The sequence below is a fragment of the Caretta caretta genome, chromosome 6 (assembly GCF_965140235.1).
Source record: "Caretta caretta isolate rCarCar2 chromosome 6, rCarCar1.hap1, whole genome shotgun sequence".
Taxonomy (NCBI): domain Eukaryota; kingdom Metazoa; phylum Chordata; order Testudines; family Cheloniidae; genus Caretta; species Caretta caretta.
The window spans coordinates 126,837,848-126,851,143 of record NC_134211.1 but is presented as its reverse complement, the minus strand read 5'-3'; the positions used below and the strand labels follow the sequence as shown (position 1 = coordinate 126,851,143).

At 42.7% G+C, this 13,296-nt stretch overlaps 1 protein-coding gene across 7 annotated transcripts in view; it reads left to right on the top strand.

The window, feature by feature from the left end:
* The first annotated feature begins 221 nt into the window (after positions 1-221).
* The window catches only part of KLHDC1 (kelch domain containing 1), a 67,169-nt gene continuing 54,094 nt past the window's right edge, over positions 222-13,296 (top strand). Inside the window, exons 1-2 of one of the 7 annotated variants that reach the window (XM_075130028.1) lie at positions 222-542; positions 8,503-8,598. In XM_075130028.1, coding sequence (XP_074986129.1) covers positions 435-542; positions 8,503-8,598 — 204 coding nt within the window. In that variant the 5' untranslated portion in view covers positions 222-434. The remainder of the gene's footprint in view (positions 543-8,502; positions 8,599-13,296) is intronic. The other 6 variants (XM_075130025.1, XM_075130024.1, XM_075130027.1 and 3 more) reach the window with 6 other exon arrangements.

Here is a 13,296-nt window from a genome sequence, read left to right as displayed (position 1 = left end):
TTGACGGGCTACAGCAAAAGCATGAGACTGTTCTTATTTTGTCGGAAAGGGGGAGCAAACCAGCACAGCAAGGGGCCCTGCACCCTCTACATGAGGTGCAAACTGCACCCACTTCGACCTGCTACCAGTGAGCGGCCCACTTTCTTTTTTGAAGCAGACGGAAGGAGCTGAGCCACAGAACCGGACACCTGGCCCCGAGTCGCCTCGCTGATCCCGCAGCCCCCCCCCCCACTTCCTCCCACGTGAGCGCCTGATTTGGAGCGGGAGGAGCGGAGGCGCTGCTGTGCTGCTCGTTCCGCTACTCCCCATACTTTGGACCCTCTCCGCTTCCCGTCCGCCGGAGGGTGACCGAGCGGCGGAGAGCAGGTGCGCTCCAGAAGGGGGTGGCGAGTCGCGGTCGTTGCGGCAGACGCCTCCCTTCCCCCCTTCATAAGATGGCGGCGGGTCCACCTCCTTCTCAGCAGTTCTGCGTGGCCGAGGAACGGAGTGGCCACTGCGCCGTGGTGGACGGGAACTTTCTCTATGTGTGGGGGGGATACGTGGTAAGCAGGGAGGAGGCGGCTTGGGGCATCAGGGGTGGCAATGGGGGGCGGGCTTTGTTGCTGCACGGCCGGGCCAACGCACTGTGCCCCACGGCGCCCTGGGCTGGGTGGGAGCAGTGGTTAGTAGCACCCGGGTTCCTCAGCTGCCCCCAAAGGAGCTACCGCTAACTGCGGGTTAATCCTTGTTCCTCGTGAGAGGGCTGCAACCGCCACACGGACAGGGCGGAGGGGGCGTGCACGTTCTGTACGTCAGCTCGGTCGCTGATTGGCGGGGCGGGACATGCCGCGCGGGAAGGGAGCGGGTGTTTCAAGTCTCAGCTGTCGAACGCTCGTGCTGCTGCGCTGGATTCCCAACCGCCATAACGGCCGCCTGTCGAGGTGAAGGGGCACGTGCTTGGTGCCTCCAGGGAGTCCAAGCCTAGAACATGAGAGTGGGGACTTCGCTCCCGTCCCAGATACACTTTCCTCTGCTCCAGTGTGGTGTCCTGAGAAAGATCGCACAGACCCCTGTGCCCTATTCACATTTCCCATCTGCTCCACTGGGGAGTGGTTTTCTGAATAAAACACACAGGCACAGCTGTCTGCCCCCCTTCCTGTTTCCAATCTGCTCCGGGAAGGGTTCCTTAGCAAAACTGCTTCCATTTCATTTGTACCTATGTGCTGTCCACCCAGTCACATTTACCAGCTGCTGTGGGAGGGGATCCCAAGTTGGGACTCCTCTCATACCCACCTGTCCCCAGCCACCTTTTCTGTCAAACGTACCTCATGTGAGTGTTCATTAAGCATGGAAAGTGTGACACAAATAAACCACCCTGACACTTTAATACACCAGACTGTTAGGGTGTTAACTGTCATCAGAACAGAGGCAGCTAACAGGAGTTGGGAGGCTATAGCTGTGGAGTCTGTGCTTGGAGGCAGCAGAACTTGATGAGTCGTGCATTTGATCTGGCTGTGGGTTCTTTGACTGTTTGCTCTCTGGGTAGGGACTACACAGCTGGGCAATAGGTACCTGAGTAAGCAGCTGAAATGGATCTGTTTGTTGGTGCGTTGGTAAAGGCCATGAGGTTCTAACCCTTGGAGCTTTGATCAGCATAGCTGTTTGAAGTCTCTGAGTGATTAATCGCTCCCTGGTGATGAGGGGCAGAGTTGAACTGAGCTGAGCATGGAGACTTGGTCACTTGCTAGGCAAACTCAAGAGCCCTGAACAGAGGGCAACTAATAGGAAAGTATCAGAGGGAGTTAAGAGAAAGATTGTGAGAGGTTTTCTTCCAGATTTAGTTCTGCATGCAATTTCAAGATGGCCAGCAATGAACATTGATGGTGACCTGTAATGGATGTATCATTTTTCTTTACTGCCAGAAGCGACTTCCTGTTCATGAAATGCAAATTGGTGGCCATGCTTCAGGATTGGAGGGGCAAATAAAGATAGTATTGAGAAGCTGAGGCATTCCTAGACAGTCAGGTTCAGAAAACATTGGTACCCCAGATTCAAGGAAGAACAGAGTTGGCCACCAAGGAATCAGAAAGGAAGTCCAAGATGCTTCTGGTCGTTACAAACCACCAGGCTGCAAGAGATCATGGAAGCATCCTACATGGATGGAGATAGACGAGGATGGTCAGGCTGTGGCCATCAGAGAGAAGAGGGCTAGGAAGAATTCCACACAGCCAGTAGTTTCCATTCAATAACAGGTCCTCAGTTTGGAAACAAAATCCTGCTGGTGCAAGGGAATGGTGAGTTGTACAGGACACACCTCTTGATGTCAGCTTGCGCCAACCTATAAGAAAATCAAGCTTTCCCACAGGGTTCTACAGCTGTCCAAAGAAGACAGATGATCTTTGTTGGGGATTCAGTACTCAGAAGAATTGAAAGAACATTCTTCAAGGGGCAGGTGGACATCAGAATGGTGTGCTGTCTTCCCAAAGCCAAGTCCTGAGACATTACTCCAAGATTGGATGGCCTTTTGAAGTTGACAGGAAAGGATCCATTGATGATGGTTCACGTTGGCATCAATGACAATGTGTTGCAGGATATCTCTCAGATAGTAGATGATTTAATGGAACTCAGAAGAGTGCTGAAGATGAATGTCCAGATGATCTTCTCTGTAATCATTCCTGTCCCATGAGCAAAGGAAGACAGAAGTGAACCTCTAGCTACATAAGTGGTGCAGGGTGGAGGGTTTTGGTTTTGTGGAACATTGGTTGGTCCACCTTTTGTGGGAAAAGGGGGTTGTATAGTGTGTCTTCTCTGGCACAAGCTGGCTAGAGTAGTCAGGAGGGATTTCAACTAATAACAAAAGGGAACGGTAAAAAGAGAGAAGATATGAGCACTCACCACAAAATTGAGATGTTGAGAACAAAATTAATCAAGGTTTCAGAATATCAGCCGTGTTAGTCTGTATCTGCAAAAAGAACAGGAGTACTTGTGGCACCTTAGAGACTAACAAATTTATTAGAAAAAAGAAAAGGAGGACTTGCGGCACCTTAGAGACTAACAAATTTATTTGAGCATAAGCTTTCGTGAGCTACAGCTCACTTCATCGGATGCATTCAGTGGAAAATACAGTGGGGAGATTTATATACACAGAGAACATGAAACAATGGGTGTTACCATACACACTGTAACAAGAGAGTAATCACTTAAGGTGAGCTATTACCAGCAGGAGAGCGGGGGGAGGGGCTGGGACGACGGACGGACGACCTTTTGTAGTGATAATCAAGGTGGGCCATTTCCAGCAGTTGACAAGAATGTCTGAGGAACAGTGGGGGGTGGAACATAAGCTTTCGTGGGCTACAGCCCACTTCATCGGATGCATAGAATAGAACATATAGTAAGAAGATATATCTATAGATATAGATATATATATACAGATAAGTTGGAAGTTGCCATACAAACTGTGAGAGGCTAATTAGTTAAGATGAGCTATTATCAGCAGGGGAAAAAACCTTTTGTTTTAATCAAAGATGGCCCATTTAGACAGTTGACAAGAAGGTGTGAGGATACTTAACTTAGAGAAATAGATTCAATATGTAGTGTTAGGATATAGATATTCAGGCCTGTCTGCAAAGGCCTGTACTTTAAGAATTTAGGTGTATTCTTATCACTTGGCTAGTTAGAGGTATAAAAGAAAGAATCAAAATCACTGTCTGCCAGTGTAAGGTCCTTCTCTTACTGTGACAGTCTGAGGCCCTGTTCTTAGGCTAAGGCCTTTGGCTAAGCGACAGAGGCAGACATAAGCTGGGAAGCGACTGGTCACATCCTCACATTCCAAAGTAGTCACATTGAAAGAAGGTGCTATTGGGCTGTTAGGAATACAGTCCTGTCCTGATAGTGCCTATCACCTCCAGAGAAAGGGAAATGCCTAGAAGATGTAAAAGGAAATCAAGGTTGATAGTTTTCTGTCTGGTAAGAACTCACTTATCAATAGACACAGCTGGGAAACTCTTATGTCTTTATAGATGTAGTTGTGAAATCCTCACTTCTGTATTGTTTTGTCATTATAGTTCCCACTTTGCTATTGTTTATTGGCATGGTCTCTGTCTGGTTCTGTGATTGTTTCTGTTTGCTGTATAATTAATTTTGCTGGGTGTAAACTAATTAAGGTGGTGGGATATAATTGGTTAGCTAATCATGTTACAATATGTTAGGATTGGTTAGTTAAATTTCAGTAGAATGATTGGTTAAGGTATAGCTAAGAATATTACTATATAAATTAGGGGCAAACAGGAAGTAAGTTGGGATTCGAAAATAAGGAAAAAGGAACTTGTATTTAAGCTTGCTGGAAGTTCACCCCAATAAACATCGAATTGTTTGCACCTTCGGACTTCGGGTATTGTTGCTCTCTGTTCATGCGAGAAGGACTAGGGAAGTGGGAGAGTGAAGGAATAAGCTCTCTAACATGTGTAATGACTAAGTCACTCCCAGTCTCTATTCAAACCCAAGTTAATGGTATCTAGTTTGCATATTAATTCAAGCTCAGCAGTTTCTCGTTGGAGTCTGTTTTTGAAGCTTTTCTGTTGCAAAATTGCCACCCTTAAATCTTTTACTGAGTGGCCAGAGAGGTTGAAGTGTTATGATTCCTGATCTCAGATTTGTGTCAATTTATTCTTTTGCGTAGAGACTGTCCGGTTTGGTCAGTGTACAATGGCAGAGGGGCATTGCTGGCACATGATGGCATATATCCCATTGGTAGATGTGCAGGTGAACAAGCCCCTGATGGCATGGCTAATGTGATTAGGTCCTATGATGATGTCACTTGAATAAATATGTGGACAGAGTTGGCATCGGGCTTTGTTGCAAGGATAGGTTCCTGGGTTAATGTTTTATTTGTGTGGTTGCTGGAGAGTATTTGCTTCAGGTTGGGGGGCTGTTTGCAAGCAAGGACTGGTCTGTCTCCCAAGATCTGTGAGAGTGAGGGATCATTTTTCAGGATAGGTTGTAGATCTTTGATGATGCGCTGGAGAGGTTTTAGTTGGGGCCTGAAGGTGACAGCTAGTGGCATTCTCTTATTTTCTTTGTTGGGCCTGTCCTGTAGTAGGTGACTTCTAGGTACTCTTCTGGCTCTGTCAATCTGTTTTTTTACTTCAGCAGGTGGGTATTGTAGTTTTAAGAATGCTTGATAGAAACACCAATGCTAGGACCCTGGTTAACAAACAAAAGGAATTGGAATTGCTCATTTATGAGCATAAATGTGATCTAACTGGTATTACTGACACCTGGTGGGATGATTCGCGTGATGGGAATGTTAAAATCAATGGTTCTAACCTATTTAGGAAGGAGTGAGTGGGCAAAAGGGCACCCGCAATGGCACTCTATGTCAAAAATGGCATTACCTGTTTCCAGGGCACAGACAACTTAGAAGAAATTGATCTCGAATGCTTCTGGTTACATGTCCTAACAGATAAAGCCCAAGATGGGGTACTAGTTGGTGTCTGCTACAGACCACCAAATCACACTTAGGAACAGGATGACTGGCTCCTTATGCCCCTATCTATAATGTGTAGATGGGAAAAGCTGCATAATCATAGACAACTTTACATTTCAGTGACACATGCTAGAGGTCTAAGGCAAATACTTAAATCTCAGTACACCATTTTTATACCCAGGATGACACTCTACTTTTATCAACACCCCTCCTCTGACTTGTTATGTAATAATAATAATTAATATTTATGACAATACATACAATTCCACATTACATACTCAATTATATAACATGTTTATCTAAAACATTCTTGAACATAAGAAAGGCCATACTGGGTCAGACCAGTGGTCCGCCTAGCCCAATATCCTCTCTTCCGACAATGGCCCAATGCAAGAGGGAACGAACAGAACAGGTAATCATCAAGTGATCCATTCCCTGTCGCCCATTCCCAGCTTCTGGCAAACAGAAATTAGGGACACTTCAGAGCATGGTTTTGCATCCTTATCCATCCTGGCTAATAGCCACTGATGAACCTATCCTCCATGAACTTATCTAGTTCTTTTTTTAACCCTCTTATAGTCTTGGCCTTCACAACATCCTCTGGCAAAGAGTTCCACAGGTTGACTGTGCATTACGTGAAAAAATATTTCCTTTTGTTTGTGTTTAACCTGCTGCCTATTAATTTCATGTGGTGACCCCCTAGTTCTTGTGTTAGAAGAAAAAGTAAATCTTTCTTATACACTTTCACCATATCACTCATGATTTTATAGATCTCTATCATATCCTCCCTTAGTTGTCTCTTTTCCAGACTGAAAAGTCCCAATCTTATTAATCTGTCCTCATATGGAAGCTGTTCCATAACCCCCTAATAATTTTTGTTGCCCTTTTCTGTATCTTTTCCAATTCCAAAATATCTTTTTTGAGATGGGGCGACCAGATCCGAATGCAGTATTCAAGATGTGGGCGTACCATGGATTTATAAATTTTATAAGTGACAATTTCCTAACTCAAAAGTGTTGAATCCAACTGTAAGGATATTTCAGGACCACCGATCAGGCCCACAGGTTACCTTATGAGCCTAGCAAAGCAGACAACCATTGCTTGCTGTAGCAGACGAATGCCACTGTAATTCCACATTCAAATCCAAGGAACAGGTTTATTTTAGCATAGGTAGAGAATGCCACACCCTAGTGCAGTGGTTTTTAAACTTTTTTTCTGGTGACCCAGTTGAAGAAAATTGTTGATGCCTGCGATCCAATGGAACTGGGAATGAGGGGTTTGGGGTATGGGAGGGGCTCAGGGCTGGGGCAGAGGATTGAGGTGTGGGGGAGAATGAGGGGTTCATGGCTAGGAGAGTTAAGGCTGCGGGATGGGGCTGGGAATGAGGGGTTCAGGGTATGGGAGGGGGCTCTGGTCTGGGGCAGGGGTTTGGGGTGTAGGAGAAGGTCTGGGCTGGGGGTGCAGGCTCTGGGGTGGGGCTGGGGATGAGGGGTTTGGGGTGCAGGAAGGGGCTCTGGGTTTGGGGGGGGGATTCAGGGCTGGGGCAGGGGATTGGGGCATGGGCTTACCTCAGGTGGCTCCCAGTCAACGGCATAGTGGGGGTGTAAGGCAGGCTTCCTAACTGTCCTGGCACTGTGGACTGTGCTGCACCCTGGGAACCGGCCAGTGGGAGTGTGGAGCCAGTGCTCAGGGCGGGGGCTGCGTGCGGAGCTCTGTGGTCCCTCCCGCCTAGGAGCCAGACCTGCTGCTGGCCACTTCCAGGGTGCAGCGCAATGTTGAAACAGATAGGGACTAGCCTGCCTTAGCCAGGCAGCACCACCAATGGGACTTTTAATGGCCCAGTCAGCGGTGCTGACCAGAGCTGCCGCAACCCAGTGCCTTACATTCCGCGACCCACTACTGGGTCGTGACCCACAGTTTGAAAACCACTGCCCTAGTGATCACTTGGGATGTAACAGGCCAATGCATTGACTGGAAGTACACAAAGGCAAATACTTAAATCTCAGTACACCATTTTTATACCCAGGATGACACTCTACTTTTATCAACACCCCTCCTCTGACTTGTTATGTAATAATAATAATTAATATTTATGACAATACATACAATTCCACATTACATACTCAATTATATAACATGTTTATTACTTATTAACAATAACAAAACTATTAATCTTATTATTTAAGAGGGGTGTACCTTGTTTATCCTGATCATCTTTAGCAGGTCACAGTGACCTCTTCTTTTTCCTGTACTCAGTGGAGACATTCCAAAAACTGAATAACAGGATATTTAGTAAGCCAAGAAGGCCTTATTTGCACTCCTTCCCAATCGGGTTATTAGGCCAACATTTATATTGCTTATATATTGTGTATGCATTTATTATGTATTGCTAACCAAGATGTAATCCATTAAATACAATTAGGCCCTTACCATTTTACATGCACCTAATCGCTGTATCACTTCTTTACACCAGCAGGGGGGAATTCTGTATTAGACTGTGTCTTGACAGAAAAAGCGCAACTGATCACAGAACTAAAAATGAATGGTAATCTAGGTATAAGTGATCATGATTTGATCACATTTATAATGTGCAAACAGAATAAAGTCCAGACCAGATACATACTTGGTGCTTTCAGAGGGCCAATTTCACAAAGCTGAAAAATATTATGAGACAGATAAACTCAGAGGAAGAATTTAATTAGCAAAATGTAAATGATTGTTGGGAATTGTTTAAGAACAATTTACTGGGTGCCCCAAAAGCCATAATCGCACAGTTGAGGAAAAAAAAAAACGATCTGGTGTAGAGGGGAAGTAAAGGCAGCTGTAAAAAGTAAAAAATAAAATATAATAATGGAAGAAAGGGGAAGCTGATCGTAATTAACATAAATCAGAAGTTAGGAATCGTAGAAAATTGATAAGAGAAGCAATGGGATACAAGGAGAAATCATGGCTAAGAGAGTTAAGGACAATGAGGAAGAGTTTTTAAAGTATAATAGGAACAAAAAACACCCTAACAATGCCATTGGTTCCTGTCACAGGGCACCTACGTCACTACCAAATGTACTTTACTGCCTATACTGTTCGTGTGGTGTCTCAGTCACACCCACCCACCGTGTTATTACCCTTTCGCCAAGGTGTGTATTTATTCCTTTCTTACGAATTATCACTGTGTAATGCAGGTTTACAGCGAGGAGAGGCTTTCCTGCAGCCTTCACTTCTCAGCCCAGGCTTACCCTCTAGCTTTCCTTTGAGCTTCTCTTTTTATGTCCTCCCAGTTACATTCTTAACCCAGAGATTACCACCCAGGTATTCATAATCCCCCAACAGAAAGTGTTTAACTGCTCATAGCCTTCTCCATGTTGCAGCAACATCAGTGACCAGGGTTCTACTAATAGGGCCCTGTCACAGGTCCATCACTAGATGGAAATGATAGAATTATTAATAATAATACAGAAAAGGCAGAATTGTTCAATAAATATTTGTTGTGTTTTCTGGGGAAAAAGAGTTGCAGTCATATCATATGATAACACTCTGTTCATTCCACTCATATTTCTGAAGAATGTTAAACAGCCACTACTACTGTTAAACACTTCTAAATCAATAGGTCTGGATAACTGGCATCCAAGAGTTTTAAAAGAACTGGCTGAGGTGCTTTTTGGACTGTTAATTTTTCAATAAGTGTTGGAGCGCTGGAGAAATTTCAGAACACCAGACAAAAGCAAATGTTGTGTCAATATTTATAAAGGGTAATTGGGATGACCTGCCTAATTATAGACCTGTTAGTCTGACATGGATCCTGGGCAAGATAGTGGAGTGGCTGAAATGGGACTTGATTAATAAAGAATTAAAGGCAGGTAATATAGTTAATGTAAATCAACCTGTGTTTATAGAAAATAGATCCTGTCAAACTAGCTTGATATCTTTATTTGATGAGATTAGAAGTTTGGTTGATAAAGGTTTGATATATTGAGACTTCTTAAGGCATTAGACTTGGTACCACACAAAATTTTGATTAAAAAACTACAAAAAATTAACATGGCATATATTTAAATGGGTTAAAAACTGGCTAACTGATAGGTCTCAAAATATAACTGTAAATGGGGAATCATAAAACTAGTGTGTTTCTAATGGGATCCCACAAGGATTTTTTTTTGGCCCTATGCTATTTAACATTTTTATCAACGTTGTGGAAGAAAACGTAAAATCCTCCTTGATAAAGTTGCAAATAGCATAAAAATTGGGGGAGTGGTCAATAATGAAGCAGACAGGTCACTGATGTAGAGTAATCTGAATCACTTGGTAAGTTGGGTGTAAGCAAACAGTGCATTTTAATATGGCTAAATGTAAATGTATACATCCAGGAACAAAGAATATAGGCCTAGTTACAGGATGGGATACTTTAGCCTGGTAAGTAGTGACTCAAAAAGATTTGGGGGGCGTGGTGGATAATCAGCTGAATATTAAGTCCCAGTGTGATGCTGTGGCCAAAAAGACTAATGCAATACTTGGATGCATAAACAGTGGAATCCCAAGTAAGATTAGAGAGGTTATTTTATATCTGTCTTCAGTATTCATCCGACCGCTGCTGGAATACTGCGTTCAGTTCTGGTGTCCACGATTCAAGAGGATGTTGATAAATTGGAGAGGGGTCAGAGAAGATCCACAAGAATGAATAAAGAATTAGAAAACATGCCTGATAGTGATAGAATCAGGAAGCTCAATCTGTTTATTTTAACAAAGAGAAGGTTAAGGGGTGATTTGATTACAGTACACGGGGAATAAATATTTAATAATGGACTTATTAGTGTAGTACAGAAAGGTATAACATGATCCAGTGGCTAGAAATTGAATCTACCCAAATTAAGACTGGAAATAAGGTGTAATTTTTAGGGCTGTCAATCGCAGTTAACTCATGCAATTAACTCTAAAAAATGAATCATGATTAAAAAAATTAATTGCAATTAATTGCAGTTTTAATTGCACTGTTAAACAATAAGTACCAATTGAAATGTATTAAATATTTTGGATGTTTTTCTACATTTTCAAATATATTGATTTCAATTACAACACAGAATACAAAGTATACAGTGCTCACTTTATATTACTTTTTATTACAAATATTTGCACTGTAAAAATGACAAACAAAAGAAATAGTATTTTTCAGTTCACCTCATACAAGTACTGTAGTGCAATCTCTTTATCGTGAAAGTCCAACTTACAAATGTAGATTTTTTTTGGTTACATAACTGCACTCAATAACAAAACAATGTAAAACTTTAGAGCCTACAAGTCCACTCAGTCCTACTTCTTGTTCAGCCAATTGCTAAGAGAAATAAGTGTGTTTACATTTACGGGAGATAGTGCTGTCCACTTCTTATTCACATCACCTGAAAGTGAGAAAAGTCATTTGTTACGAATTACACCTTGTAGGACACGCACACAACTGCTGCGAATTATACCTGGTAGGACACACACACAAGTGCTACGAATTACACCTGGTAGGACACGCACACCAGTGCTACGAATTACACCTGGTAGGACACGCACACCAGTGCTACGAATTACACCTGGTAGGACACGCACACCAGTGCTGCGAATTATACCTGATAGGACACGCACACCAGTGCTGCGAATTATACCTGATAGGTCACGCACAGTTCGAATCTAGGCTGAGGCACAGAAACAAAGTCCACAACTGCAGAGTTCCCAAAAGACACTAAGTTTATTACGCTCGAGCATGGTGCCCCCCTGCTAGCCAGGAGGGGACCCTGAATACAGATTATACAAAGGTTATATACCTTTTAGCAAAGCATGTTGCCCTCGTGCATCGGAAACCTTAGCCAATAAACAAACCCTTGTCTTATCTACCACCTATCCCTGCTTGGTGCATTCCTCGTGCTATACCAGTATGTTAATTACACAGCATGGTCCTAAAGCCATGCATCAGTGACTTTTATTATCAGGATGGGAGGCCTCACATCAAGGCCAAGAGACAGGGAGTTAGAGACTGACAAAAACCAGATACTGGGAGTCAAGGCAGGCTGGAGACAAGGAAGAGGATTTTCACAGGGATTCAATATCTAAGGATTACTCCTCCTGGTGTATGATGTGCTGGCATTTAAACAATGGTGGGCCCCAAACCAAAATGGAGTCACATGTGCTAACTTTTCCTTAACACATTTGCATGGCACTTTCATAGCCATCATTGCATGATATTTACGTGCCAGATATGCTAAACATTTATATGCCTCTTCATGCTTTGGCCACCATTCCAGAGGACATGCTTCCATGGTGATGATGCTTGGTTAAAAAAATACATTAATTAAATTTGTGACTGAATTCCTTGGAGGAGAATTGAATGTCTCCTGCTCCATGGTTTTACCCGCATTCTGCCATGTATTTTGTGTTATGGTAGTCTAAAATGACAACCAATCATATGTTGTTTGATTTAAGAACACTTTCGCTCCAGATTTGACAAAACACAAAGAAGGTACCAATGTGAGATTTCTAAAGATAGCTACAACACTCAAACCAAGGTTTAAGAATCTGAAGTGCCTTCCAAAATCTGAGGGAGGTGTGGAGCATACTTTCAGAAGTCTTAACAGAGCAACACTGATGCAGAAACTACAGAACCTGAACCACCAACAAAGAAAATCAACCTTCTGTTGGTCGCATCTGACTCAGATGATGAAAATGAACATGCATCAGTCCGTACTGCTTGGGATTGTTATCGAGCAGAATTCGTCATCAGCATGGACACATGTCCTCCAAAATGGTGGTTGACGCATGAAGGGACATAAGAATCTTTAGCACATCTGGCACATAAATATCTTGTGACACCGGCTACAACAATGCCATGCAATGACTGTTCTCACTTTCAGGTGACATTGTAAACAAGAAGCAGGCAGCATTATCTCCTGCAAATGTAAACAAACTTGTGTGTCTGAGCTGAACAAGAAGTAGGACTGAGTGGACTTGTAGGCTCTAAAGTTTTACATTGTTTTATTTTTGAATGCAGTTTTTTTTTTACATAATTCTACATTTATAGGTTCAACTTTCATTATGAAGAGATTGTACTACAGTATTTGTATTAAGTGAATTGAAAAATACTATTTCTTTTGTTTTTTACAATGCAAATATTTGTAATAAAATTATAAAGTGAGCACTGTACACTTCGTATGCTGTGTTGTAACTGATATAAATATATTTTAAACTTTAAAAAACATCCAAAAATATCCAACACTTAGATTTACCAAGCCAGCACAAAACAGATTCTATAATCCCCTACTGGTTATCCAGAAGCCAACAACACAGTTCCCTGAAAGTAACCCAGCCTCAGGCCTCCCCTAGATACCCAAGTCAAATATGATGAAGATTGCTGAAAATCTTATTCATCATATAAAAAAGTTCTACTAATCCCAAAGGATTGGACACGTTACCTCCCAGGTTAATGAATATTTCAGATCTTACCCAAATACACGCTTACAGCCAATTCTTATTAACTAAACTAAAATTTATTAAAAAAAGATAAGATAGTATGGTTAAAAGATCAGTATACATACAGACTTGAGAACAATCTTGAAATTCAAATTCATAGCAGAGATGGTGAACTTTGTAAATGCAGAGAGTTTTTTCAGAAATAGTTCATAGGTTATAGTTCAATGTTTATATTCAGGGCAGTCCAGTCAGGAGTGGGATCTCAGTCCTTATGGTTTAGGCTTCCCTTGCATGAAGCCTCAAGCAGATCTGAGATAAACAGGATCAGGACCCAAGCAATTTTTTATACAGTTTCAGGCCTTCTTTGACAGCTCGGAGTCCTTTGGTGAACAATA